The sequence below is a fragment of the Meles meles genome, chromosome 6, assembly GCF_922984935.1.
Source record: "Meles meles chromosome 6, mMelMel3.1 paternal haplotype, whole genome shotgun sequence".
NCBI classification, from domain to species: domain Eukaryota; kingdom Metazoa; phylum Chordata; class Mammalia; order Carnivora; family Mustelidae; genus Meles; species Meles meles.
In genome coordinates, this window is record NC_060071.1 from 149,217,536 (window position 1) to 149,245,465 (window position 27,930).

General features: G+C 51.9%; 2 protein-coding genes and 1 non-coding gene across 3 annotated transcripts in view; 2 read left to right on the forward strand and 1 right to left on the reverse strand.

The window, feature by feature from the left end:
* Nucleotides 1-18,528, reverse strand: part of LOC123943137 — a 45,938-nt gene extending 27,410 nt beyond the window's left edge. Inside the window, exons 1-6 of the mRNA XM_046007045.1 lie at nt 17,282-18,528; nt 13,079-13,220; nt 12,849-12,983; nt 7,831-7,946; nt 7,311-7,423; nt 6,449-6,589 (exon numbers count right to left, since the gene is read on the reverse strand). The gene's annotated coding sequence lies outside the window, so the exon portion shown is untranslated. The remainder of the gene's footprint in view (nt 1-6,448; nt 6,590-7,310; nt 7,424-7,830; nt 7,947-12,848; nt 12,984-13,078; nt 13,221-17,281) is intronic.
* A 183-nt stretch (nt 18,529-18,711) lies between these two features.
* EIF5 (eukaryotic translation initiation factor 5) lies at nt 18,712-27,661 on the forward strand. Its single transcript, XM_046007046.1, has 12 exons — nt 18,712-18,850; nt 18,986-19,196; nt 20,101-20,380; nt 20,487-20,568; nt 20,846-21,018; nt 21,212-21,323; nt 22,464-22,606; nt 23,245-23,403; nt 23,726-23,887; nt 24,171-24,335; nt 24,683-24,817; nt 25,422-27,661. Exons 3-12 carry the CDS (start codon nt 20,309-20,311, stop codon nt 25,509-25,511), a joined length of 1,293 nt encoding a protein of 430 aa, XP_045863002.1. The 5' UTR covers nt 18,712-18,850; nt 18,986-19,196; nt 20,101-20,308; the 3' UTR covers nt 25,512-27,661.
* LOC123945205 lies at nt 21,964-22,087 on the forward strand. The gene has a single exon (XR_006819109.1). It is a non-coding gene; the product is annotated as a small nucleolar RNA SNORA28 (small nucleolar RNA).
* Nucleotides 27,662-27,930: the final 269 nt, after the last annotated feature.

Genomic DNA, 27,930 nt, shown 5'->3' on the forward strand with positions numbered 1-27,930 from the left:
GGGCTCCTTGCGGATGTTGTATCTCGACAATGCGGTGCCCAGGAAAGTCTATGTGACAAGAGGATGGCATCGACAGAGGGGTATTTGAGACCCGGCGGTGGCATTTCCAGGGCGGATTGTTCTAGATTCAGAGGTAACGGTGACACGTAGCTGGCTGTAGACAAAGGAGGCTATCCCTTTATTCTTACAGAGTTCCAGAAGTTATCTGTAAAGCGATGAAGCCTAAAGAAGGAAAGAGTCCCCTCAGCCCAGGAAGCCCCTGGCGATACCGAGGGGAGGAATTCAGGATGTGGGTACAGTCATCACTGCGGGGACTTAGACGCCCTTCCTGGTGGGATGCCTGGGTTCCTGAACCGTCCTCAAGGAGGTGCCCGTGCCTGTCTCGCTTATACTCCCTGTGCTGTGAGCAAAAGTGTCCGGGAGCCCTGAAGGTAAAGTTCTGCCGGTTCCATCATTCAGCTACTTCCTCGGCGCCCCTCCCTCCCCAGGCAAACACCACAGAGAAGATTGTGCTGGACTAAGTCGGTGGGGGTCCAAGAGTCACTTAAGGCCAAGGGAAGACCTGGGCGAGCGAGGAAAGCTGGCTCGGGGGGGGGGGGGGTAGGGGGTCCCAGAGCAAGGGTCGGTGACAGCACCTCACATCCAGAGTCCCAGACCCCAGCAGCCAGCCTCTACCTGCCCAGCTCCTGTCTGGGTGCCAGGGAGGCCAAGCGGCCACAATGAGACAAATGTTCTTCACAGTCTCCAGAATGTCTCCAAGACGCACAGCAGCTTTCCAAGCTGAAAGGTCTCCACAGTATTGTCAGGGCCTTCAGGAGGGACAAACTCAGCTGGGTCTTAGCAACAGAAGCCCCGGGTCCCAGGCAAAGGGGGCAGGTGGTGACTGTGGGGCCCTACTCGCCTGCCTGAGTTTCGGCTGCTGTGACAACCCCACAGCCAGGGGGGCTCATAGACGACGGTCCTGGAGGCCGCGAGTCTGAGACAGACCCCAGCAGACGCGGTGTCCGGTGAACCCCCGCGTCCCGGTTCAGTCAGCCGATCTGTTCGTGTCCTCACACGGCTGGAAGGGGCTGGGGGGCTCCCCAGGGCCTCCTTTGTAGGAGCAGTGATCCCGCTCAGGAGGCGTCACCTGCACGACCTAATCACCTCCGAACGCCGCCCACCCCAGTCCCTCGCCTTGGGGGCTGAGCTTGCAGGCATGTGGTTCCTCCGGCCTTTGCCTGATGATTCCAGGGGACAGCTGGCGGGGGGGCATACCCACATGCCCCCCCACCAAGCACACACACTTGGTGTTGAGGCAGAGCCCCTCTGAGAGCATCTCAGACTTTTTTTTAAGATGGTATTTATTTGTTTGACACAGAGACAGAGAAGGAGAGCAAGAGAGACCGAGAGAGAGAGAGAGCGAGCGCGCAAGCAGGGTGAGCGGCAGAGGGAGAGGGAGAAGGAGGATCCCCGCTGAGCAGAGAGCCCGATGCGGGGCTCGATCCCAGCACCCTGAGACCATGACCTGAGCCGAAGGCAGACGCTTCACAAATGAGCCACCCAGGCGCCCCTCTTCTCAGACTTATGACCGTGACCCACGGCCATGTGCATGTCCCCTCACTGCCCCCGCACACGTGGTGTCAACACTGATCGCTGGTGTCAGCAACGCAGGGAGGGCTTCAAGCTCAGATAAGCAGACCCCCTCCCCAGGGCCAAGGACGCTGGTCTGACAGTTCCCACCCCTTGGCCTTCTGGGTGGAAGGCGCAGGTGTAGCCTCCCCTCCCCTGAAGTCAGAGGGGAAATGGGGAAAGCAAGGATCCTGGTCCACCTCTTCTCCTTGCCCAGGAAGGGAGAAGCATCCGGAGAAGCTTCTGCCTGGGATGGGGGATCTCGGGACATGAGCTCCCCTGGGAATGTTGAGTCCAGCTCTGGGTGAGTGGGTTCTCCCTGGGGCCACCCCTGCCTCCTCCAGAGTGACACCAGGATTGAGCAATTTTACTCCAGATCACGTCCACCTTTATTTATTCCACAGATGGTCATGAGGTCACCCAGATGCTGCCACCACCAAATCCCTTCCCCTTCCAGCCGCTCTAGCCCCCCGAGAAGTCACCCACCGTCCGGGCTGCTGGCTTCATGCAGCAAATACGATTCATACAAACAGCTGCCCAGATTCTCAGCTTGAGTCAGGACGCTCCCCCAGCAGTCAAGGAAATTCACGGAGGGCTGCCAGTGTTGCTTAAAAGCATGGAAACTTGCAAGCAAGCCCAGCCTGCTCCCTCCAGTGGGGGACCCTCGCCCTAACCATAGCCCCAGGCTTGACCCCATCGGACCCGGTGTGCCCCTGCCTCTTGCCCCAGACGTGATGCTGACTCACGGAAAAACTGCAGAAAGATCTCTGTTTTAAACTTTAATTAACCTACATTCTTTCCTAGACCTCGTGACCTGATTTTCCATCTCCCCTCTGCTGGGACCTACACGGCAGCAAAAGAATCAGCTTCTCTTTAGCCCTAACACCCGTCAATTCGGGGCTTGACCTCCAAAGAAAAGGATGCAGGCGGGGAGGCAGCCAGGATCCTGTGACAAACACATGGGTCAGGGTCACTTGACCTCTGCGTCTATAATCAGGGGGTGGGGGGAGGGGAAAGGACCAGGCTGGTCATGCCCAGAAGGATGTGGCGGCCGTGAGGACACGGACCCCCAGCTCCAGGGAAGGTAACTGGCCCCCAGGCCCAGCTGCTGACCTCTGAGAGCCAAGCTTCCCATGGCAGCTCCCAGCCATGACCTATGCAGCAAGGACGTTCCTAGGAGTCAGGGCCTCCTCTGATGGCTGTGCCTGACCTTGCTGGGGCTGCAGGCCCTCAGGAATGCTGCCAGCCTTCCCTCCTTGCCTCCCAGTCTGACGTGCATGGCTGTCCCTGGCTCTCCCTGCCCTCTGCACCTGCCTCCCGTCTTCCCATTTCCTGCACGCAAACCTTTAGTCCCACTGCTTCTTGGAGGACCCGGATTACCTCAAAGACCTGCTGCCCCATCCCTCCCCAGAACACTGCCAAGCCCTCCTGCCTGGCCTCCCCACCCCTCACAGGATCTAAACTGATGCCCTGCCCCAGGGCCTGGCCCTGCTCGCCTCTGACCAGACACCCTCACAACCCCCCCGTTCTCCTTCCACTCCAACCATACCAGCACCCCACAAGCTCTTCCCACACCTGCACGTGGCTGACCTGCCCCCTCCTTCAGGTCTCTACCTCCCTTCCTGGCAAGACAAGCCCTAACCTTCCCCCAACTCCCCATGCAGGCTCCCCTCCCCACTCCCCTGTTCTGTGTTCTTCTACAGCAAAGACCACCTTGTAACAGAGGGAATAACTTGCTGGTTTATTAGACTGCGGCATTCACCCTGGCTCCCGACTAAGGAGGGATGTTTGCTGCTTCGGCTCCCTAGTGAAGCCCCAGGCACCAGGGAAGGTGCCTGTGCTTGACACGGGGATAAACAGGGGAAGGAAAAGCCGAGCGACACTCAGCCTTCGCTACCATAGATTCCAAAACAAGAAGAAAGAGGAGAAAGAAAGAAAGAAAGAGTGAAACTTTCCAGAATGGAAGAGAGACCTAAGTCCTCACATGAGTCTGCCAAGTCCCGAGAAGGACAAAACAGAAACAAAACAAATTTTATCCAGAAGAAAAGGCACTCCTGAAACTCAGAAGACAAACACCACAATTTCAAACCAGCTCATGGATTTGAGCAGACATCTCATCAAAGGAAATATGCAAATGGCACAGAAGCACATGAAAAGATGTCATTAGTCGTGAAGGAAATGCAAGTCTAAACCGTGATGAGACGCCATCACACCCTCACCAGGAGGATGAAAAGGAAAAGGACAGACCACACCGAGTGTTGATGAGGCCGTGGAGGAACCGGAATGCTCAGACGTTGCTCATGAGAATGTTAAGTGGTTCGGCCTCTTTGGAAAACAACTTGGGAGTTCCATTAAAGACCAAACAGACACCTATATGATCCAGCCATCCCACTGGTGGGTAATTACCTGAGAGAAAAGGAAACATGCCTCTTCAGAGACTTGTATGCTGACGTTCACAGCAGCTTTCTGTGCGATGGCCGGAAACTAGCAACAGCCCAAACGTCCATCAGCAGGTGCCCGGATAAAGCAACTGGGGTCGGTCTATGCAACAGGTACAACTCAGCCATCGGAGGAATGAACCGGGAATGCGCACAAACCACGAGACTAGATCTCAAGGTCATTACTCCCAGCCGGACAAGAGCAGCCAAGAAAATTCCCTGGAAACCTCGAACCAAGCTCTAGTGACAGCAGGCAGACCAGTGGTGGCTTCGGGAAGGCGTGAGGTGGGGGGGTAGGTGGGAGGGGTCCCGGGGGCACAGGAAACTTTTGCAAGGATGAGCTTTGCACGGTGTTGAATGCGGTGATGGCTTCGCAGGCCCACGCAGACGCCAAAAGTTAACCGAGTGTGAGCATCTCATTGCTCGTCAGTCACAGCCCAACAGAGCTGCTTTTTAAAAAGTGCAAAGTCAGGAATGCCTGGGTGGCTCAGTCGGTGAAGCGTCTGCCTTCGGCTCAGGTCATGGTCCTAGGGATGGAGTCCCGCCTCAGGCTCCCTGCTCAGTGGGCAGCCTGCTTCTCCCTCTGCCTGCCGCTCCCCCTGCTTGTGCTCTCTCTATCTCTGACAAATAAATGAATAAATTATCTTTTTTTAAAAATGCAAAACCTGATTCAGTAGGTCCAAGCTGAGGCCTGAAATTCTACAATTATAAAAAAAACTTCCCAGGGAGGCCGCTGCCGCTGGTCCAGACCATGCACAGAGCAGTGAGTGTTGGACAGTGTATCTGACCCAGAGGAAGAGAATTAGTGAAATGGTAGGGGGTCGTGGAAGCTCTTGACCACATGGGTGGTGGGCTTAGACTCAGGCAGAAGGCGGTGGGACCGTGGGAGAAGGAAAGAGGAAAAGGAGCTGAGAGTGGCGGTGGCTTGTGCCAGCTTCTCCTCGCATGACCTCGAGGCCCACAGGGCCTGGCTGGGTCACTCCTGTGCCTGCTCCCGGAGCCCCAGGAGTGAGACCAGGGCCCACAGAAACCCTGAGCTTGAGAGGCCCTGAGAAAAACTGAGGAAACCAAGAAGGCCCTCACAGTCCCTTCTGCAGCCTCCCACCACCCCCGAAACAAGCCGGGGGGCTGGGGATTACAGTCTGCTACAGAGTGGTTCCGGGCTTGCTCGCACACGGGCCTCTCCACTCAGGGTTCATCCACCCGCCCTCTGGCCGCCCCGCTGAACGCAAGGCCTGACGGAGTAACTGACACCCGCAGGGGCAACTGAGCGCCAAGAACAAAACCTCCAGACACCGGCCGAGGAGGCTCCTTCGGAAGGAAGGAAACCCACAGCCTGGGTTCCAGATCCTACCAGAAACAGGAGATCAGACAAGATGGACCAGCACTTTGAAATTAGTTACTGAACGCAGCACACCAGAGGAGAGGAGAGAGCAGCAACGCAAAATAACAGGAAAACGTCTCCTAACTTTTTTATGTAAATTCAATTAGCCAACATACCATTCGTTTTGGATGCAGGGTTCAACGACTCATCCGATTCGCACAACACCCAGGGCTCATCCCATCACGTGCCCTCCTTCGCGCCCATCCCCCAGTCACCCCGCCCCCTACCCACCTCCCGAAACCAGTTCCAAAAGAGCCAAGCAGAAAAGGATACGGTAGATGGAGCAAAGCCACAGACGGGAAGGTTGCATGGAGAAACGCCTAGAAGGGAAGGTCGCACCGGGGAGGAGAAGGAGGAGACGGGGAGCGGGCACAGCAGCACCAGCCGGGAGACCGGAGATCCCCAGGGAGCCAGAGAGAGCTGAGTCATGGGACTTCCCGGATTCACACCCACCAAAGACCTGAGATGGGAAGGCGCAGAGAGCAGCAGACCCACACCACAGACGGCCTAAGATGAAGGGAGCATCCAGAGCCAAGACTATTCAGAGAAACGTGGAGAGAGCACCATCCGGAGCCCTGTGGAGGTACGCGGCAGGTGTTACGGACGCCACAGGAGTCAAGGGGTCGGCGAGACCAAAGGAGGTGAGAAGCTGCCCTGTCCTGCGCTTGAAGGCGGCCACGCAGAAGACCGGAGGGTTACAAAGAAATACAGGAAAAGGGGGAAAAGCTGACCTAACAGGTGAAAATGGAAGAAACGGGCCCAAATCAGTAGTTAAGATGGACTAAACCTGCCAGTCAGAGGGACAAAAGGACAGTTTGTTTTTTTTTTAACAGACACACTGTTTTAAAAAAATCTGGATAAATGTCGTTTACCAAAAACACGCATAAACCCAAGACTGTACGAAGCCAGGAAATGGCAGCGGACACGCGGGGGAGCACCACCCAGCAGGGACCGACCTTGCGACCAAGTTCTCTTAAGGACAGAGATGGTCATAAGATAATGAGAAAAGGCTCACCAGGACCTTGATGTCATCGCAAACACACCTGCTCCTGGCCACAGACCCCAGGATCATCGCACGAAGGAGGAGCAGCGTCTTGGAGGGAGACTCCGCAGGCCTCTACCACTGGCCGTTCGGGCACAGACACCAAGCAGCCAGCTGTGGGGAGACCCGCGTCCCCGAGGACAATATGTGCAGAGGGAGCTCTGTAGCCCCGGGGGGGCGGGGGGCGGCTATAAAACTCCTCCGCACACCGCCGTGCGACACCAACCCCCGCCTGCCAGGTTCACGGTGCAGGGCAGCTCCTGGGCACGTCAGAGGCCCCGCCGGGTCCTGGTGGGCAGGGAAGGAAGCCAGGCTAGCGGAGGTCTCCCAGGGCTGGGCCGAGCCCACACTTGGGGAACGGTCACCGGGAGAGCAAACGGGGCGGGGCTACTTCTGCTGCCCCCCCACCCCCACCCGTGCCTCCTGTATGTCTCCCGCTCCCGCACACCACCCCAATGGAGGCCCATTCCCTCCTCCAATGCCCAGGTAGGGGGTACCCCGCCGAGCCTGCTCCCCTGGGCCCACCACTCTGCTCAGAGCCTTGGGGAGCTCATTCCACGCTGGGGTTCAGCCACCCCTCTTCACGCACCGTCTCCCCTCCATGCGGCTCGTGGGCACGCCGGTGGCCCGCATCAGGTGGGACACGCCACTTCTTCCTCTCCCAGACGCCTGCACCCCTCTTTCTGATGCTGGGCCCTCCACCTGTGCTCTTCCCGGCCTGGAGGGTCCCCCACAGGGCTTCTCTGGCCACTTCCTGCCCCGAGTTTAGGGAGTTCGTGTGGCTGGACACTTTCCTGCGCCCAAGCCAACACCCCGGGCTTACCTTTTCACTCACCCTTTCTGCTCACCCCAGCCTCTCGTTTCATCTGCACGCACTGCTGAGCTGGCCGCCCCACGAGGACCACATCTCTCCAGCTCATCCTTGTGCCCCAGGAGCCTTGCACAGGACTGCACACAGGAGGCGGCCAATAAATGTTGATTCGTCAATCAGAAACCATGCCTACCACAGAGCACTTCTCTCTGAACTCATGTGGTGTCCCACGAGTGCCCTCTCTGAGACCTGGGGGCCTGGGCCAGTCACGGTTTTCTAGAAGCAGTCTCTACCTCCTCACCTTCACTCCCAAAGCCTCTCCTCCTCCTCCTCCTCTTCCTCTCTCCTCCCTTCAACCTCCTCCCTCCTCCCAAGAGCCTGACAAGGCCGCTGTCCCACACACAGGGACTCCCTCCCTTGCCCACCGCAGCCCACAGTCCACTTCATTTGTCTGAATGCAACGTCCCATCGGTGATTTCCCTCCCAGATGGTGGGTCTCCCTGGCAGCACAGGGGCTGACGCGGCCACGCGTCATGGCACTCACCATGTGTTGCTGGATTCACGGAAAGCCGGAGCCAACATTGCATATCCTTGTCGATTAGCGACATCCTCCCTCAGTCTCCTGCTTCTCAGGCCCGTGCTGCCCAAACCTCACTCCTCCTGGTGGGGACAAGCAGCTGTGTGAGTAAGAAGCTTTACCACGGGGCCATTCCCTAATGCAGTGGGGTCCCATCACGGACCCCAACACTCAGCACTTGATAAAGAGCCAGTGTGGGCAGGAAACGGCGCTGGACGCCCCCGCAGCCCCCCGAACCAGCTGTGCACAGCACTTGCTCATGGACACCCCACAGTCTGGCCCGAGAGCAGAGGAGCCCTGTGGGGATGCGAGGGGTCCTTCCTTCTCTTCGGTGCCCTGCTCCCCTCTGGGAGGACAAAGCATGACACTGCGGATTTTTTGTTTCGAAGGTCAGGGTCTCTCAAAGCAGGAAACTGTATTGTTCAGGTAGGAAGGGTAATCCGCAATCGTGTTTCCCGAAGGAAGGCAGGAAGCTGCCAGGCAGGTGTGAGACTCCGAAAAGACGGTCCATAAGCAGGGGCCAAGAATGAGGCTCATCGAGGGGGAGGCGTGGGGGTGTGGGCATTTTCCAGCCCCCGCAAGTCGCCCAGAGCATGGGGGACAGCAGGCCAGAGAGAAAGCAAGAACACGAAACATCAGGGCCAGCCCAGGGGGCAGCTGGGATCCAAGTTCTCCCCCACAAAGTGAAGTCATCAGGTCACTTTGTGTTCCAGGGGTTTAAAGGAGAAAGTGGCCAAGGGCAGAGCTGGACTCCTAGAGGCATCCTGACACCGTGCTGGGACCACCCAGGCAATTCCAGCTGGATGAGAAGAGCCAAAACTCCTTAGCAGGAGGCCCAGGGCCCAGGCTTCCGCCTTCCCACCGGCATCTTCCTGGCTCTCCCTTCAAACTTCCCCTGTACTGTCAGCCATCCCCTGGATTTCCTCACTGCCCCATGAAGCCTTTCAGCTTCCCTCCAACCCAAAGGGCCCCTATCCCTTCAAGGACCAAGCAGAGTAAAATTTAAGCACGTGCTCTCTGGCCAGCGTCTGCAAGGCAGACCACACACCCTGTGGACTTGCCCTCCATTGTCCTTTCCGCCCCCTTCTTCCCCAGCCGGCTTTATACTGCACCAGGTCATTTAGGTAGAACGTGTGTCCCTCCCCAGGGTGACGAATTGTTCCAGTTTGCCTGGGACTGAGAGGTTTCCCAGGGCGAGGGATTTTTGTCGCTAAAACCATGGAGGGTCTAAGCAAACTGGGCTGAGGGGGTCCCCCAAGCTCCCCCTCAGAGCCAGTGCTTGTTAGTAACATGGGTTCTGACCTCCTGCGCACAAGAACTTTGCTCAGAACTTGCTGCCCAGCCGGTGCAGAATAAAAAGACTATGGTCTCCTCATGCCTTCTGTTGATGGCGCTGCAGGGCTTGTGGGGATGGCTCTGGACACGCGTACTGGGCTGCGATGGGCCGGAGCGGTCATGGGGTCCGTTTCTGTACACGTGGGGTCTCCTTCGCCACTCCCTGGGACGCACCCCTTCCATGAGGGCAGCTAACCAGGTCTATCCCCTGTTCAAGGGGACGAGTCTGCCACCCACACGAGAGCTGTCCCCGGCAAGGTCAGTTGTCAGTAGTGAACACGTGTCCTGCGGAACCTCCTTTTAAAGAGAGCCTCACAGTGTGATCTCCCTGCAGTGAGGTGGGCCACGACCTCACACTCCTTCCGTGGCCAGGGAGGGGCTGCAGGGCTGTAGGTTCGTGAAAGAGGAGACGTCATTAGCGGGGGAGCTGGGGAGCTTTGCCGGACACCCCGAGCACATGATGACCTAAAGCCATGTCCCCCCCTCCTCCCCCAAAACATGACCACCGAAACATCTGCATGGGCCGTACTCCTCCTGGGTCTGCCAGTTCACGGCCCTGGTTTAGAGCTCTCCTGAAAATAACCATATGAGAGCCACAGATAGAAAATCTATCTTTCTCGGGGCGCCTGGGTGGCTCAGTGGGTTAAAGCCTCTGCCTTCAGCTCGGGTTGTGATCCCAGGGTCCTGGGACCGAACCCTGATTCGGGCTCTCTGCTCGGCAGGGAGCCTGCTTCCTCCTCTCTCTCTCTGCCTGCCCCTCTGCCTACTTGTGATCTCTGTCTGTCAAATAAATAAATTAAAAAAAATAAAATCTTTAAAAAAAAATCTATCTTTCTCAAAACCTGCTATATATCTTAGAAGGCCAGCAGAATCCGAGATACGAAAAGGTCCACCAATAAACTCCTTCGGCATTTTAATCCAAAGAACCAAATGCAAATGATGGCAACTTTGGAAAGGCTGGCAGACACACGGTATAGCGTGCGTATCAAAATTTGTTGGTGACCACTAAGTGTTAGATTTCTTTAGAACGTGGCAGCTATTACTAAAATAGAAAAATACTAGGCCCTGACTTGATTTGTGCAGTAAGATGAAATTAAACAGATTTATCTCTGTTTTTAAAAAGAGATTCAAATTCAAACTTGGAATGATACACTATCGGGTGAGGGGGCGGTGGAACAAAACACATTTCCAGCCAGCAGGTAGGAAGAAAAGAGCCCTGAAATTATTGTGCAAGATCCAGATTCCAGACCCATTCCTTCTGAAGCAGTCCATATCTGCATCTCAGATTTTTCTGAAAGGTAGAGGGGGGACCTCTCCCCTCCCAGACCCAAGAGGCTCTCACCCAAAAGCAGAAACTGTAAACCGGTGGCCCACAGGCCAGGTCCAACCCTGTTGTGTCTTGTTGACTGCGTGGAGTTTTCGTTTTGTTCTGTTTCCTTCGCTGAATGTGGAAGCCTTCCTATCCTTGGGGCCACAGTCCCCGCCATCCCTTCCTGCCCTGCGCCCACCTTCTCCACACTGTGCGATCTCCTGCCCTGCCCTTGAAGGACTTAGGTTTACGACTCTTGCTCTGGGGGGCAAAGAAGTTTCCAGCACCGCTGTTGACTGTCACCACTCGAACCCCACTGCCCGGTGATCTCCATTGACTTTAGTTTCTATTTGTTCCACCTTTAAATCTCCCCACCTGGCTTACGGGGTAATAATTGCTCAAAATGCAAAAAAGGTGGCCAAAGTCACAGAGTTCGTCAGAGAGCTGACATTTATATTTTTCCAAGGACATTTTTTAATTGAAAAATACAGAAAACCATAAAACAGAAAACGAATGTCATATAAATAGACACGTGACTCGGTCGTATGTGTGGGACACGTTGTATTTCATCGCAGGAGTGAGGCTTCTCTACATCCGTCATCACTTTATTTAGATACAGTTGTTTAGGTCCTTGTAGGATTTTTTTTTTTGTCTGACTTTGGTAAAAAAGATGTAACCTAAAATTGACCATTTCAACCATTTTTATATGGTTCAGTGGCACTGAGAATACTCACATCATCATCCAACCATCCCCACCATCGGTCTCCAGAATGTTTCCATCTTCCCCACCTGACACTCTGTCCCCATTAAACACCTACTCCCTATCCCCCCTCCCCCAGCGCCTGGCAACCACCGGGCAACTTTCTGTCTCTGTGAACCCGCCTACCCTTGCAGACCTCCTGTAAGTGGACTTACACGGTACTTGTCCTCTTGTGACTGGCTTATTTCGCTTCAGGCAATGGATGAAATCTGAAGGCATTATGCAAAGTGAAGTAAGCCAGTCATGGCTTTAAATGCTGACTGTGGTTTTAAAGCAGCAAAGGTGTGTTAAAAATAGCCGTGAACTTTGTGAATATCTGGCCAAGAGTGACTTAGTCCAAAAGAGTTCTTTCTGCATGAAATACGCAAACATGCGAGCAGCCTTTATGAGCTAAACCAAAAACGGAGCTCTGAGCACAGACTCCTGGCACATAAAGGTCAGGATAGCTGGGCTTTACTTACCAAGTATAACAGTACAAAATGTCATGCTGGGAATATTGAACGTGGGAGCTGATTGCCCAAGGGGAAAAAAAATCACTCACTTAATGTAAGGACTCAAAATGAATCCATTCTTCTTTCAGAACTCTAGATTGCAAAAAGTCCCATCTGGTGTGAACTATATTTACTCAGATCAGTGCCACAAAATAAAGGTTATTTAGAGCATATTGTTATGGTTTCTGGATGGTTCTACCATCTACTGGAGAATGCAAAAAGACTCAGGAAACTGGCCTTAAAAATGGACTAAATCTCAGGGCACCTGGGTGGCTCAGTGGGTTAAAGCCTTTGCCTTCGGCTCAGGTCATGATCCCAGGGTCCTGGGATCGAGCCCCGCATCGGGCTCTCTGCTCTGCATGGAGTCTGCTTCCTCCTCTCTCTGCCTGCCTCTCTGCCTAGTTGTGATTTCTCTCTGTCAAATAAATAAAATATTTTTAAAAAATGGACTAAATCTTGCTCAAAAGGAAATTTAGAAACATTATCTTCAGGATCGAGAAAATAATCAGGCCGAGAGCCCCAGTAATCGCCCTGGGAAGAGACAGAGCAGTGGGGGGAGGGAGTAAATGTGGGGTTCGGGATGGCAGCTGACATAGGGCTCCCCTCGGCCCCCCATATCACAGGGGCAGAGGGTCTGACCGATGTGGCACTCGCCGCTGTCCCCACACACCAGGTCTGCTCTGACTTTGACAAAGCTCTGTGAACCCTCTGACCTCGGCCTCCTCACCGCAGTGTGGGGCAACAAGACTGTTCCCCTCCAGGAGGGCTGTTTAGGGATTCGGTGGGCTAATGTCCATGAAGCACTAAGGTCACAGGCTGTCTCACTACGTGAGCTCCAGGAAGCTAGACGCCCCCTGGGGTGCTTGCTGACGCTTGGGGAGCCCTGTCTCCCAGCCACGAATGCTGAGCAAGGGCCAGGCACGTCAAGCCAACCCGGGAAACAGGGAGAGGGCCCCCGTCGCCATGCCAGCTCCTTGACTTCAGACCTCTGACCCCCAGAACCAGGAGACAATACATCTCTGCTGTTTCAAGCCAGGTGTGTGCTACCTTGTTAGGGCGGAACAAGACCATGAGTTCCGGGATGTCTTACCTGCCCCAGTGCCCAGGCAGGCTCGGGCGCAGGTGCACACCCGCAGGGACCGTGGCTCCACTCTCTCCTGGCCACTCACGCCCGCCTTCGGCTCTGAAGGACAGAGCAGGAGTGTGTCCCAGCACTGCCCATTTCCTAAGGAATCAGATATCTGAAATCACAGGTGAAATCAGGCTCCTCAATGTCGGCTCACAAACAAGATACTGCGCCGGCGACCCGCGGAGTCCCACCTGCGTCTCGAAGTCCCATCTACATCGCGGAGTCCCAACTGCGTCTCAGACGTCGGGCTCAGCCGCAGCCGGGGTGAGGAAGATCGGGGGCATGAGGAAAGCCTGTCCTCAGCCCTTGGCTCCCAGGTCCTGTCTGATGCGTCTAAAAAAGGGCATGAGAGCCATTAAAATCGAGCCAAAGGAAGAGAAGCAAACTCTAGAACCGGGATAAGCCCAACAGGATAACGAGGTCCTACCCAGCGAGAAAGCCCTACAGCCAGAAGTCAGGCTCCCGGCCCCAACCTTGAGACAAGTCCTCTCTCTGACCCTTCGTTTCCTCAGCCACAAGAGAAGGGGATGGCAGGGCACTGGCCGCTCCCTGAGGCGCCAGCATGCGGGTGACAGAACGCGGTGGCCGGGGGGGGGGGGGGGGGGGGGGGGGGGGGACAGGCTGTGCCGGCAGCACCGTGTCCCTGGAACGACTGACTGTCGCAGTCCCAGGGGGCACGGTGCACACAATACCGCCGTCCAACAGCCCCACAACTTCTCCATCAGGCCAGGGCGCTGCGGCTGCAACCAGTCATTGGGACCTCGATTTTGTTCTTTTTGACTTAGTTTGATTCACAGACTGTCTGAATGAGGGCTCATGGGATATCTCCAAACCAAGCTGTGGAATCTATGGTGAGGGAAAAAGAGGTACCTGGGCTCCAAAGTCGTGTGGCCCCGACCTTAAGGCACAGTAGTCTGGGACCACAGCCCCAGCAGCACCGGGGGGTCTGCTAGAAACAAAAGTTCTGGGCCCCACCCGGACCTCCTCAAACACACGCAGGAGGGCCCAGCAATCTGTGTTTCCGTAAGTCCTCCAGAGGTTTTGTTTGTTTGTCCATTTTGTTTTAAGATTTATTTGAGAGAGAGCAGGGGGAAAGGCAGAAAGAGAGGGAGAGCAGCAGACTCCCCACTGAGTAGGGAGCCTAATATAGGGCTCAATCTCACAACCTTGAGATCATGACCTGAGCCGAAGTCAAGAGTCAAACACTTAACCAACTGAGCCACCCAGGTGGCCCAAGCCCTCCAGAGAATCTGATGCTCGCCCACATTTGAGAATTACTGGCTTTGGGAAACCAAGTCATGCACAGATAAGCCGGAGAGGCATCATTTAAGAAATAGAATCGAGAATATAGCATAGATGATTCGTACTCAAAAATTAGGTCAGGGGCGCCTGGGTGGCTCCGTCGGTTAAGCATCTGCCTTCGGTTCAGGTCATGATCCCAGGGTCCTGGGACTGAGCCCCGCATCTAGTTCCCTGCTCGGCAGGGAGTCCACTTGTCCCTCTGTCCCCACCCCAGCTCATGATTTCTTTCTCTCTCAGATAAATAAATACCCGCCCCCAAATTAGGTCTAGACAACAACTCCACCCAAAGTAGCAGCTGACTCTGCTGAGCACGGAACAGACTGTGCTTCTGGGTCACGTGGGTCTATTGCTACCCTGCAAGGTCCCGACCCACAGCTCCTCCGCAATCAGTCAGCTCACTGGCTGGCATGCGGTTGCTTCACCTGGGTGGATAGAATGTGCCAGATCCACAACTAAAGGCAGCGATGGGAACACGCAAAGATGCTCTCTGACAAAGGTCTGCAAATGGCTGTCAGGAATCCTCAGGAATCGCAGGCAAGAGAGCCAGCTGCGTGCCACACTGGGCCTCCTCCAGACCTTCCACTGCACACATGGTACATCCCCAAAGCAGTGAGCTAAGTGTGAGCAAATGCCTTTCCTACCACCACTAGCCTGAAGCAGGTGAGGGAGCTTGCTTACACCTTGTAAGCACACACCTCGCCTCCCAGAAGACAGGACCTGCGGCATGCCCGGTCACCCACATTTCTCCATCATCGACTGAAATCAATACAGTTTTGCACTTCCTTCTCTTTTTCCAGGAATGACAGAATATGGAACCTGGCTGGACTCAAATGCTTGGGAACAGGAAGACAAGCCGTCAGCCTCCAGCCACACCCCACGGGGATGCTTCACCTCTTCCCCACGGCCATCTCTGCTTCCTGCCTCTGTCTCTTCTGGAGTTTTTCCTCAAGGACAGGTCCCCTGCCCACAGGCTCTTTAGCCTAATGAGGAAGGCAGAAGAGTAAACAGGCAAATACAATCACGTGCCACTGAATGCCAGAGGGGTGGCAGAAGTATTGGGAGGGTGGGAGGGCCTGTCACAGAGGCAGGGAGACATCCTGCCTGGAGGGTTGGAGATATCAGGAAGGGGGCAAGCTTCCCGTGGCGTCCAGCAGGCAGAGAGCCGCTATTTGTTTACCTATGGCCCCTGAGCAAGGCTGGCAATGTGGGCGGGGCCTGTAAACCAGCAACTCAGAAATGTTCAATATGGGTGCATTAGAGTACCATGGTTTAGGACACTGGCTTTTTTTTTTTTTTCCTCAGATTTTTTATTTATTTATTTGACACAGAGAGAGAGAACAAGGAGGGGGAGCAGCAGAGGGAGAAGCAGGCCCAATGCGGGGCTCGATCCCAGGACCCTGAGATCATGACCTGGGTGAAGGCAGATGCTTAACCTACTGAGCCACCCAGGTGCCCCAGGACACTGGCTTTCAACGTAGCCAATGCCTTTGACTGCCTCAGTACTCATCAGACAACCTGCAGTTCCCTCCCAGCAGCTTGGAAGATCTACTCTATGCACAAACCCGGTGACAGGCTGGCGCTGGGAGAAAAACCACGCACATCCCCTAGAACTCATTCCCAAGCTGGGGAGTCAGAAACTTTTAAGAGTGTGCGGCTTCAGCAGTGCGCTGGAGGTTAGAGGTAGCTGAGAGGGGGATGTCACAGAGGCCCGCTGTCCAACCAGACAGCCCACCCCAGAGGGCAACGTGCTGGTCCCTCAGGGGCCCACAGCTCAGAAACACAAGGTTCTCTCAGTCCAGGCAGAATTGATCTTGCTCGAGGGGTCAAATTCATGCTAAACAGAACAGACAACCATATCTGAATAACTGTAAGGCTGATTTACTAACTCACCTTCTCAGCAGCTATCCCTGCCTGCCATCCAAGGAAGGCTGGCGCTGAAATGCATTATTCAGGCACTCATTGAACGACGATTCCAAAGGCTCCAAGTGCCCATTACTTAGCAAACTGTGAGCACCTGACTGGGGGAACTGCAGCCAAATGAGGCGGGGAGTCAGAAATAGGAAGCAGAATTGTGCAATGAGCCTGGCGTCAAGCTAGAGTTCAAACACTGTCCACCATTTATTAGACAGGTGACTTTGAGAAAATTAACCTTCCCGACTCTTTCCTCACCTGTAAAATGGGACTAACAACACTCCCTCACCTGGTTGTTAAAGGATTAAATGGGATTACACCTGAAAACTGCCTAGGTTTATGTATATTTACTTGTGAATGCTGGGTCATGTAATGGTTAAGGGAACAGACTCTGGGGTCAGACAGAGCTCGGTTTAAATCCCAGCTCCGCCACTTACTAGCATGTGATCTTGGGCAAGTTGCTTGATTTTCTTCCACTGAGCTTCTGTTTGCTTATTTGTAAAATAGGAATAAAAATTCTAAATAGAGGCTAGGAAGTAAATAAGAGAGTGTATTCAAAGCACTAAGCAAATTCCTATGCTATGAGAAGCACTCAATAAATGGTAGGGTTAACAATAATTTTTAAAAATTGTCCCTCATTAGAGACAAATGAGTGGTGCACCTGCTAAAAATTAAATTTAAAATTAGTACAAACTTTTTGAATGAAATTAAATATGGGGCCATCAAACATACCTGGCCCCAAATAATAACAACTCACCTGGTATTTAGCTTCATTAAAAACCAATTCTGGGGGTGCCTGGGTGGCTCAGTCATTAAGTGTCTACCTTCCACTCAGGTCATGATCTCAGGGTCCTGGGATCGAGCCCCACATCGGGCTCCCTTCTCAGTGGGGAGTCTGTTTCCCCCTCTCCCTCCTCCCCTGCTTGTGTTTTCTCTCTCTTCATCAAATAAAGAAATAAAATCTTTTTTTTTTTTTTAAGATTTTGTTTATTTGACAGAGAGAGAGAGATCACAAGTAGGCAGAAGCAGGCTCCGCTGAGCAGAGAGCCCAACGCAGGGCTCAATCCTAGGACCCTGAGATCATGACCAGAGCCTAAGGTAGAGGCTTAACCCACTGAGCCACTCAGGCGCCCAAATAAATAAAATCTTAAAAAATTTTTCTGACAAGGCCAGCCCCTTACCTCAGACTAGTTTCATACCCCTATTTTCCAAGTTTCTAAAACAGCGTCGTTTGTGCGCAAAAACGCCAATGTTTCCGAACGGCTACGTCACGCTACATGCCGACCCAGGAGCAGCTTGCCCGATCTACCTCTCCCACGGACCTGCTGGGAATCCGGGTACTGATAAGGCATGACGCACGTGGTCCACCACTCAGGCGCCACTGAATACAACGTGTGAGGACCACATTAGCCCCTGCAGGAAGGACACAAGTTCCCGCGATTCTGGACCGCCCCTTGGATTTACGCACTTCCCACCCACTTGCAAAGCTTGTAAATCCTGGAAGAATATCCTGAACTTTGGTAAAAAGCAGCATACCTTTCAGTTCCAACTTCCTTGCATACAGGATTGGGCGAACAACAACGGGCAGCCCCTTACCCCTCTCATCCTGACCTCAACAACCACCCTTTGCCCCGAGGGTTCAGAGAGCAGGTCCGCACCCATGGCTCCATTATTTGGCTCTCGGTTCTACAGCCTCCAGCGTTTTCAAATGTCGCCATGGGCTCTGAACTCGCTTTTACAGTCGCAATTCACACGTTTAAACCAAATACACGTTTCTGCAATCGCCTCCGCAGGAGGACAGCAGAGGCTCCCCTGGTCACTTGTGAGGAACGCCTGCTTTGGGCTACGCTCTGCCCCGCAAGGAGGTCACCATTTGTTAACTGGGGTGGTGGGTCCCGGGAATGGTGACCCAATGAGATGTTTGCTTCGAGCAAAGTCACGGTGGGCCGCGCTTCCAGGAGGGTCCTGGGGTCCCGAGCTAATCTGGGGCTCCCCCCCAGAAAGCGGGTGCTCAGAGTGCCAAGCCCCGCCAGGCCTGCAGGCCCGGTGCCGAGAAGAGCGCCAGGCGGGCGGCCGGGGGGCCGCACCACGACCCTGTCAAGGTGACACCGGCCCCCGGCTTCGGAGAAAAGAACAGCACTTGGGGCGAAAGACCCAGGCCCCGCAGTCACCGCAGCCCAGCCAGGCCTTGGGCGCGGGCAGGAAGCACAACTTCCTCTTCGAAGCCCGACGACGGGCGTCCCCAGCGGCCGGAAGAGGCAGAGAGCACCTCCCCCGCCCCGCCCCCGGGCGAGGCTCCGCACCCGCCGCGAGGGGGAACTCGGCGGGAACGCGGCCAGGTCCAGGCGACAGGGGAGGGGAGCCAACCGCCACCTCCCTCTTCCGCCGCCCACCCCCCACCCCCCGCGCTCAAACCGACAAAGTGCGGCCCCCGCGGCCAACCTCCTGCCGCGGCCAGCCGGCTCTCGCGAGACCGCGAAGGCCTCCGGGAAAGGCGGGGGAGGGGAGGGCAGGGGAACGAACCCGGGACCCTGGGACTGGGGGCGGGCTGAGGCGGCGAGAGGCGCCTCAGGAAGCAGAAGGGGCGGAGAAAGACGCGACGGACGTGGCACGTGGGCCAATCACGAGCGAGGTCGGGCACGCCTCGGGCCAATGAGCGGTGCGGCCTGCTGCGGGGGGCGGGCGCTGGGGCCGAGGGTAGCTTGAGCGCGGCGGCGGCGTTGTTCAGTCAGAGCGAGAACATTCCAGAGGTGAGTCCGGTGAAGGGGCGGCGGCCCCGCGCCCCCTCCCCATTCCTCCCCGCCCCCCCCGACCCCCGCGGGCCGCTGGCTGGCGGGGAAGGCGCCCCGACGCCCGCGGCTCACGGCGCCGTCTCTCCGCGCCAGGTCGCCAGGCCCCGGGCGCTGAAGGGTGTGGACCCCGGACGTCGCTGGGACAGCCCCTCCCCGCTGCTCGGCGGCGCCTGGCCCGGCCGCTGCTCGCTGCGCTGCTCCGCCGCCTCCGCCGCCCCTCCTCGGACTCGGGTTCACACGCGCCTCACTTCATCCCAGTCCCGGGCGAGCAGCGTTGGGTTTATGTCTTTATTTGACGAAAACGGTGAGTCCGCGGGCGGGCCGGCGGGGAGATGGCGGCCGCACAAGATGGCGGCGCGCCGCGTGACCCGCGCGCGCGTGTGGCGCAGTTCGGGCGGGCGGGCGGGCCCCGCGCCCCCGCCGCCCTGCCCTCCGCCCGGCCCCCGCCCCTCTCCGCCTCCCTTGTCGGCCCCCCCCCCTCCGCCGCGATCCCCTCCCCCCGCCGGGCCCCGGCCCCTCCCCCGCCCCGCGGGAGCGCGCCGCGCGGGCTGACTCAGGCCCCATTGCTGCATTCATGAGTCATCGCCCGCTCGGGGGCGGGGGCGGCCCGGGCCGGCGCCCCTCGGCCGCTTTCGTTTCCCCGCCGCGCCGAGGCCGGGTGGCGCGCATGGCGGGGTCGTTGCCCCGGACGGAGCGGCCGGTGGCCATGGGCACCGGAGCGAAGGTTTAGTGCGTGCGCGCGCGGAGCGGGGGCGGCCGCGCTCGGTCGTTGCCCCCGCGGTCCGTGCACACTCCCGCGAGACACCGTGTCCTGGGCCGGGGCAGGGCGTCCCCGAGCGCGGCCCGGGTGCTGGGCACGAACTGAGCGGGGAGGTTGGGAAGTTTGTTCGTAGCCGAGGCCTGGTCTTGCCGGGAAGAGGTCGTGGCCCGTCGCGACCGCGGATGTAGAGATGTGGCCGCGCCCCCGAAGCGGACCTTTGCCGGGCGGAGGCAGCGCAATTGGGAGTGTGGCGGCTCCCGGCTGGAGGCCCGTCCTGGTCCACGCGGAGCCCCTTTCTGTTGCGACAGGTGTTCCGTGTTCGAGGAGAGTGTTCGCGGCGCCTCACGCGAACCGGGGTGCTTCGTGGGGTCACCGGGAGGCGAAGGGAGGCTTCCTCCGCGGGGATCCCGCTAAGCGTCGGGGGTCGTGTGCTCTTTTTCTCTTTCAGAGCTGTTGCGCAGCCATTGGTACCTGTATTGGGGACACATAGCATACAAGCAAGAAGCCTACAGCCTCAGTGGCGAAAATTTTTTCATGTCAGAGACCGAGAACTCTTGCAGTCGTTTATGTCATCCCTTCTTCTCCAGACAGAAGATACCAAAAAGTTGCAATCAAAGATCTCTTCATCTTATTGATAAAGTCACTAATAAGCCAAAATGTCTGTCAATGTCAACCGCAGTGTGTCAGACCAGTTCTATCGCTACAAGATGCCCCGTCTGATTGCCAAGGTAATACCCATCTTTTAGTTTTGAGGCCTAAGCTCTTTTCCTACAATTGTAAAGATTGCACGTGTTGGGGTAGATAATGCAAAATTAAAGTTATTTTTTTCTTTAGGTTGAGGGCAAAGGAAATGGTATCAAGACAGTTATAGTCAACATGGTTGACGTTGCAAAGGCGCTTAATCGGCCTCCAACGTGTAAGTAACACTTCTTAAAGAGGAGTCTGACAAAGCATAGTGTCACTGTGGTTATGACAGATTTGGATCTGTGTGATGGGAGTGAGTTGTATGCTGGTGTGTTTCAGGGTTAAGTGGAATCTTGGACTGGAAAACCAGCTGGTTAGTTGCTATTGGTAAACAAAGCTGCTCAACACATTTTAACCCAGTGTAAAAGCGTAAAGGTTTTTACACTGTATAAGGGTGAACGAGTAGTAGAACATCTAGATAATAAATCTTCCTCCCCCCCCCCCCATAGATCCCACCAAATATTTTGGTTGTGAGCTGGGAGCACAGACCCAGTTTGATGTTAAGAATGACCGTTACATTGTCAATGGATCTCATGAGGCGAATAAGCTGCAAGACATGTTGGATGGATTCATTAAAAAATTTGTTCTCTGTCCTGAGTGTGAGAATCCTGAAACAGAGCTGGTGAGTATCTGCTTTTGTAATTAGTCCTTTGATAACACCAAATGTGTGTTCCTGAGAAAGCGCAAACTTAATTGCAAACAGGTTGTGTAAAGCAGCAAATTTTTAAAAGAGATCATTTAACACCTTGTTTTTTTACAAAATTTGTTGTAGTCTGTAGGTGACCTACTTGTTTTTACTCCCCTTTTTTTGGCAGCATGTCAATCCAAAGAAGCAAACAATAGGTAATTCTTGTAAAGCCTGTGGCTATCGAGGCATGCTTGACACACATCATAAACTCTGCACGTTCATTCTCAAAAACCCACCTGGTAAGTCTTTATGAAGAACTTGCAAGATTTTAATGTGAGGCAGCTGATCATTGGGAACAATAGAAGCTTTTTTGCTGTTGTGAAACTAGACTATAAGTAATGTCCAATTTTTGTGTCTTGTTGAGTCTATGACTTTGAAAGATGTACCTTTTGGGGTGAGGACAGGCTACAACTTAAGCTTTGCTGCATTGTCAGTTTTTTCTTTCTTGAAATTTTATTTACTTGAGAGAGCTCTCATGAGAGGGAGGGAGAAGCAGACTCCCGCGGAGCTAGGAGCCATTTTGTCCCAGGACTCCAGGACCATGACCCAAGCCGAAGGGTGCCCAGGTGCCCTATGTTTTCGGTTTCTAAGACTGTTCTTTTAGAATAGGTGAAAGGGATACTGTAAAACAGGAGCATCTGCTTTTGGCTGGGGGTCATGTTCACAGGGTCCTGGGGTCAAGCCCTGCATCAGGCTCCCAGCTTGATGGGTATGTGCTGCTGCTTCTCCTTTGTGTGCATACATGCAAGTGGGTTCTCTCTCAAATATTTTTTTAAAAATAAGTAAAATTAGGATCCCAGCAAACAATCCACTCCTGGAACACAGTGTTTATGACTCAGGATCCTGGCTCATTAAGCCCAAGTGGCTTTAGAACATTGCAAGCTACACTCTGTGGCAGATGATGGAAGTTGTCTGACACAATTTAAGCTTGCTATAGCAATAAAGTCTTACCTATTCCAGTGTTCTCCTCCATGAGACCAACTGTTATATAGACTTAGACAAGGTTAACAGCTCTGGACTAAAGTGGAGTTGAGAAGTGCTCATGTTTAGGTTCATGCGGGGTGAGTGGGTCAGGAGTGCCAGCCTGCACTAAGCTCCTCATCTTCTGAGATATCACCACTTTGTTTTACTGAACAGTTACTATTTATTGTTCTAGGACATTCTGTCCTTACTCTGAGTTTTTTCACATAGGAAATGATAGTGGAAGAATTTGGTTTGTGAATCCTAGAATTACAAGTAGCATTGTTCTTGTGTATGGTTTTCTGAGGGAGGGTTCCAAAGCAAAAGGAAGCAAAAGGTTTTAAATGTCCATAAGAGACAATAAGGTGTACTATAAAGTATAGTATTAAACTTTTACCTCTTTCTTTGTTTTGCTGTAGAGAATAGTGATAGCGGTACAGGGAAGAAAGAAAAGGAAAAGAAAAACCGGAAGGGCAAAGACAAGGAAAATGGTTCTGTGTCCAGCAGTGAGACGCCCCCACCCCCACCACCAAATGAGATCAGTCCTCCTCCACACGCTGCGGTGAGTGTAGTGGTGAACGTGTGGTGGGCACTAAAGTTGGGTGAAATACAATACCTGGTGGGGGGCAGAAAAAAGGAAACTGGGGCACCTGGGTGACTTAACTGCTTAAGTGACTTCCTTCAGCTCAGGTCATGATCCTGGAGTCCCACATCAGGCTTCCTGCTTGGCAGGGACTCTGCTTGCTTCTCCCTTTGTCCCTCCCCACCTCATGAGCAGGTGCACGCATATGCACACTTTCTCTCCCAAATAAAGAATCCTTTTTTAAAAGAAAAAGGAGGGGGTGCCTGGGTGGTTTCGTGGGTTAAAGCCTCTGCCTTCAGCTCAGGTCATGATCCCAGGGTCCTGGGATGGAGCCCCACATCGGGCTCTGCTCAGCGGGGAGCCTGCCTCCTCCTCTCTCTCTGCCTGCCTCTCTGCCTAGCTGTGATCTCTGTCTGTCAAGTAAATAAAATTAAAAAAAAAAAAACTTCATTTTAACATTGCAGTGGTATCTTGGGTTCCTGGTTATGCATGATTGATTAAATTAACGTAGGTCCAATTTATATTTATGGAAAATGAACCCAGTGCTATTAACATGACGAGAAGTCAGAAGTATTTTTGCAATTTTATGGCATTTGACTACATGTACTTGTTGACAGGAAGAAGAGGAGGACGATGACTGGGGGGAGGATACAACTGAGGAAGCTCAAAGGCGCAGAATGGATGAAATCAGTGACCATGCAAAAGTCCTGACGCTGACGGATGATCTGGAAAGGACCGTTGAAGAGCGGGTCAACATTCTGTTCGGTTTCGTTAAGGTAAAACAGCGGGGCGGGAGCAGTTGAACATTGTCTTGATAATCAGCCTCAAGCCTTGGGTTTTTGTAAAGGTGTTCGTGACTTTATGCTTATTTTCTGGCATGTAACTTTTTTTCCTACGGTATCTTTTGAATAATCGAACTTTTTGTTCAAATACTTCCTGAGGTGGTTCCAGGTACTATCTTTGGCATGTGCATTTTACGGAAAAATCTGGAAACCATAATAAATTTGGTAGGAAAAAAGTCCATGAAAGTGGGGTTAACTGGTATCTCTGGACCCAAATGTGTCTCCATGTCCCTGAATGGCTTCCTTTTATTTGCAGAAAAAGAAAGAAGAAGGTATTATTGACTCATCAGATAAAGAAATTGTTGCTGAAGCAGAAAGATTGGATGTAAAAGCCATGGGCCCTCTTGTTTTGACTGAAGTTCTTTTTAATGAGAAGATTAGAGAACAAATTAAGAAATACAGGCGCCATTTCCTACGAGTAAGCAAATTTTTGGGTTCATAAATGAGGTTAGAGCTGTGTGACCTTGGGAATTTGTTCTGTTATCCTAAAACTGGAGATAATTGACCTATCTTAACAAGCATGCGAATATTTGGAAAATATGTATATAGTCTCATAACTAAAGTAGTACCCAGATTTTTATGCATTGACTTTTTGAGGCACTGTTTAAGGGTATAGCCTTAAGGCACGATCTTGAAACAATGCGTCTACTTAATTTAAAACTTCTTTAAAAGCTTGTTAATGCCAGTATATTTATTTCTAGTTTTGTCACAACAACAAAAAAGCTCAACGGTACCTTCTTCACGGTTTGGAGTGTGTGGTAGCAATGCATCAAGCTCAGCTCATTTCCAAGATTCCCCATATCTTGAAGGAGATGTATGATGCAGATCTGTTGGAGGAGGAAGTCATCATCAGCTGGTCAGAAAAGGTGGGGAATGGATAGAGTCATACAAACGGTTCTTGAAGATCAGAAGTATTACTGAGACATTGTTGCGGCAATTTAGGAAGAAGTAACTTCTGATACTTGAGTTTCTGCTACATTGAAACGTAGTCCCTGGTATAACCTGTAGGTGATTCCCAGTGTGGCAGCTTCCTAGTAATAAGGAAAAAGTATTTAAATTCCTCAGACTCATTATTACTTGTTGAATAAATGGATCTGTTGAGAAGTCAAGATTAAGATAAGACCCAGTCACTTTAAGGAGCTCAGTGTAGGCAGTTAGATAAATTAATCTTTAGATTTCTCCAACTAAGGAAATTGTATTGAACATTTTCTAGGCCTCTAAGAAATATGTCTCAAAAGATCTTGCCAAAGAGATTCGTGTCAAAGCAGAACCGTTTATAAAATGGTTGAAGGAAGCAGAGGAGGAATCTTCTGGTGGTGAAGAAGGTGATGAAGATGAGAACATTGAGGTAAACTGTTGGGATTTGGGATTCTAAAATAATGATTGGGTAATTTTGAACTTTCAAGATGCAGCAGAACATGGTCTCAGTAATTTGGGAAGTTACCATATTAATACAAAGGGCTGGGGATGTCTTTCCTGCCCCTAGACATGATCGTAAATAGACCTACGAATTTTCAAAGGAGTATTAGTGTGGGTTGAGTATACAGGTGCTAGTGGTCCGTAAAAACTGAGATGCTCTCAGCCTGAGAGACCTTAAGAGAATTTAGTATTCAGAGAGAACTTGTTTTCAAATAACAAAAACTTGTGCAGAGTGATGGCTCTGGGACGCCTGGGTGATTCGGTTGGCTAAGCATCCCAGTCTTGACTTCCCCTCAGGACATGATCTCAGGGTTTTGAGATCAAGCCCTGTGAAATCTGTGAAGCTTCCTTGGGATTTTCTGCCTCTGCTGCCACTTCCGCTTCCCCTGCCCACATGCACAGACACTTTCTCAAAACAGATGGCTGTGTTTGGGTACTTTCTCCTCCCTTGTTGGCCATCAATTTATATTATTAATTTTAATAAATAGGTTCGTTGGGATAAAGATTTACAATAAATAAAATTGTTTTACCAGGTGGTGTATTCAAAGACTGCCAGTGTACCTAAAGTTGAAGCTGTGAAGTCTGACAACAAGGATGATGACATTGATATTGATGCCATTTAAAGGGGTGGGCGCAGCCCCGCTGAACAGTGTAGTGCTGCGAATCTCTGCATCATCGGCCAGAAGTGCGACATGTATGTGCAAAAGCTAAAATGGCTTAACATCATGCTACACTCTACTAAAAATGTATTGCTGTGAGTGGTCTGTAATTAAGCCCAACAAGACATCTAGGGAGTCCATACACCTATCAGTGAGCAGATATAGTTTGCTTATTTATAGCATGTTTCTTTTTGAAAAATTAGTGGTGGACACATTTGGATCACATTTATACAGTTAAATAAAGATTTGATTTTTGGTCATTCTTCAGATTTTGGCTCTGAATGACTTAAGCTGAAATGGCTCCTTTTTAAAAAATACTGCACCATCATTAACCTGGTAAGATTTTTGGAGCCTGTTAGATTTTGTTAGATGCTGAGACTGTAAAGATGTCTTCAGCAGAATGTAAACATAAGCTTATGTGTAATTATCTTAATCAGCCATTGAGAAATACAGTACTTTCAAGCCTTCAGTCCCTCAGATTGGCATCTGGTAATGTACATTCTTCCCATGCCGAGGTGGACTGATAATCAAATGGCAGTGCGACATCTTTATCTTACGAAGAAGTAAACATGACCTGAGTGTCCTATAAATAATTTTAAGAGCAGGTTTTGAAACTTGAATCGTGTTTTTTCAGTTGGTGTATACTTACCCCAAGTTGTGGTCTTCGGAGTCATGTGCATTGCACGTTGGATGAGCCAGGGGAATTATTACATTAACAAATAAGCATTTTATGTGTATGTAGCTGTTGCTTTGTACTGACTGGGAAAATTCTGAAACTAGGGTGTGATTATATAGTAAGCTATGATTTTATTTGGGGGAAGCAGGAAAAGGTGCACTTAATCTCTACAAAAACTGCGCATAATTTTTCAACTTTCGTTATGATTTAATTTCAGAATGTTAAGGGCATACTTTATCTTTTCATTGTGGATTTTCTTCTGATAATATGGTTTGTTCTTTAATGCCTTTTACATGTGGATACTTAGCTTACGCTTTTTAGGCTTTGGTTGCTATCTTGCCAAAATAAGTGTTACCGTGTCTCACACTTGATTCCCCCTCCCCCCAAAATGTCTTATTTAAAAGACGCTAAAAGCGTACTTCATGTTAAAGCCTATATTTTGGTGTAAGAGTAAAGGTGTTTTTTATTTCACATTGACTATAGCCAGACACCCAAGAAATCTGGTGGTGGCCACTGAATGCAGGTGATCAGGGTCTGACCCCCCCCCCTCCCATCCTGAGGGTTAGATTTAGAAATAACTTATTGGTGAATTTGTTGCTCAATTAGCTGATCCATACTCAAGTGATACGGGTTATGGCTGTATCTGAAAAATTATCTTCAAAGGAAAAACTTGCTGCATTTATTCCTTCCACAAAGTACACTGGGAATCAACAGTCCAGAGGGTTAATTTTATTGGAAGCGCTGTCTTACATTATTCACTCTTCTTTTGTGATCATTTTCACAGATTATAATGAGACCTTAATAAATGTATGTAAGAATTTTTCGCATTGGAAATTATACAAACATTTGATACAATAAAACCTTGTTAGCTTGGTATTTCAAGAAGGTAAAATCAAGTAGTCTTACTGGAGATCTACAAATCGGTCCCCATCCTTTCCCTGCCCCCACGTTTTGATCGATTTTGATGAGTGAAGCAGAAGCACCTACCTGGAGGGAATGTGCTTTGTCACACGAAAGAGATGAAGTTTTTACAAATTACATCTCACTGAGGTTTCGAATTCTTCGCCATAGGCCAGTTTGCTTTCATCATCTGAAGTCCTCTAGGAGATACTGGTGACGTAAGCCAAGCTGCATTCAACATACCCAATGTCAAGCTGATGGGGTTCTGTTACAGTTGGGGTTGTTTGTTTTTGTTTTGTTTTTCCTTTAACTTGAAGGAAAACCTGTTTGGGGCTTCTAAACACTAAAGAAAAAATTTTGGCTTAGACTAGTATTCAGTCTGGTGCCAAAACTTCAGTGGAATTCAAGTCCACATAATAGGAGTTTTATCCATAGAGGCTGTCCTAATAAATCAACCCTTCACTTTGATCTATTCAGTGGTCTTTAAATTTCCTGTTTCAAACAGCTACATTACTTGATTAAAATGATGTTAAAATTATATTTTGTCTCTGCTTTAATATTAAAATTAATCTAGATTCTTATTTTATAAGATTGAAGCATTGAACTCGCCGCATTTTGTAGCTGCTGCTTTGGATTTGTGTTGGGGTGTTTCCTTCTGTGGTTGCCAGCCTCGCTTAGAAAAACGGACGCCGTGCTCATTACTGTGGGTCAGTGACATTCTGTAGAGGTCTCATATTCTTGTTCTGTAGCTAACTACAAACTGAAAAGGTCTGCCTTAATCTGAGTTCTTGAAATCTTGATGGGTGC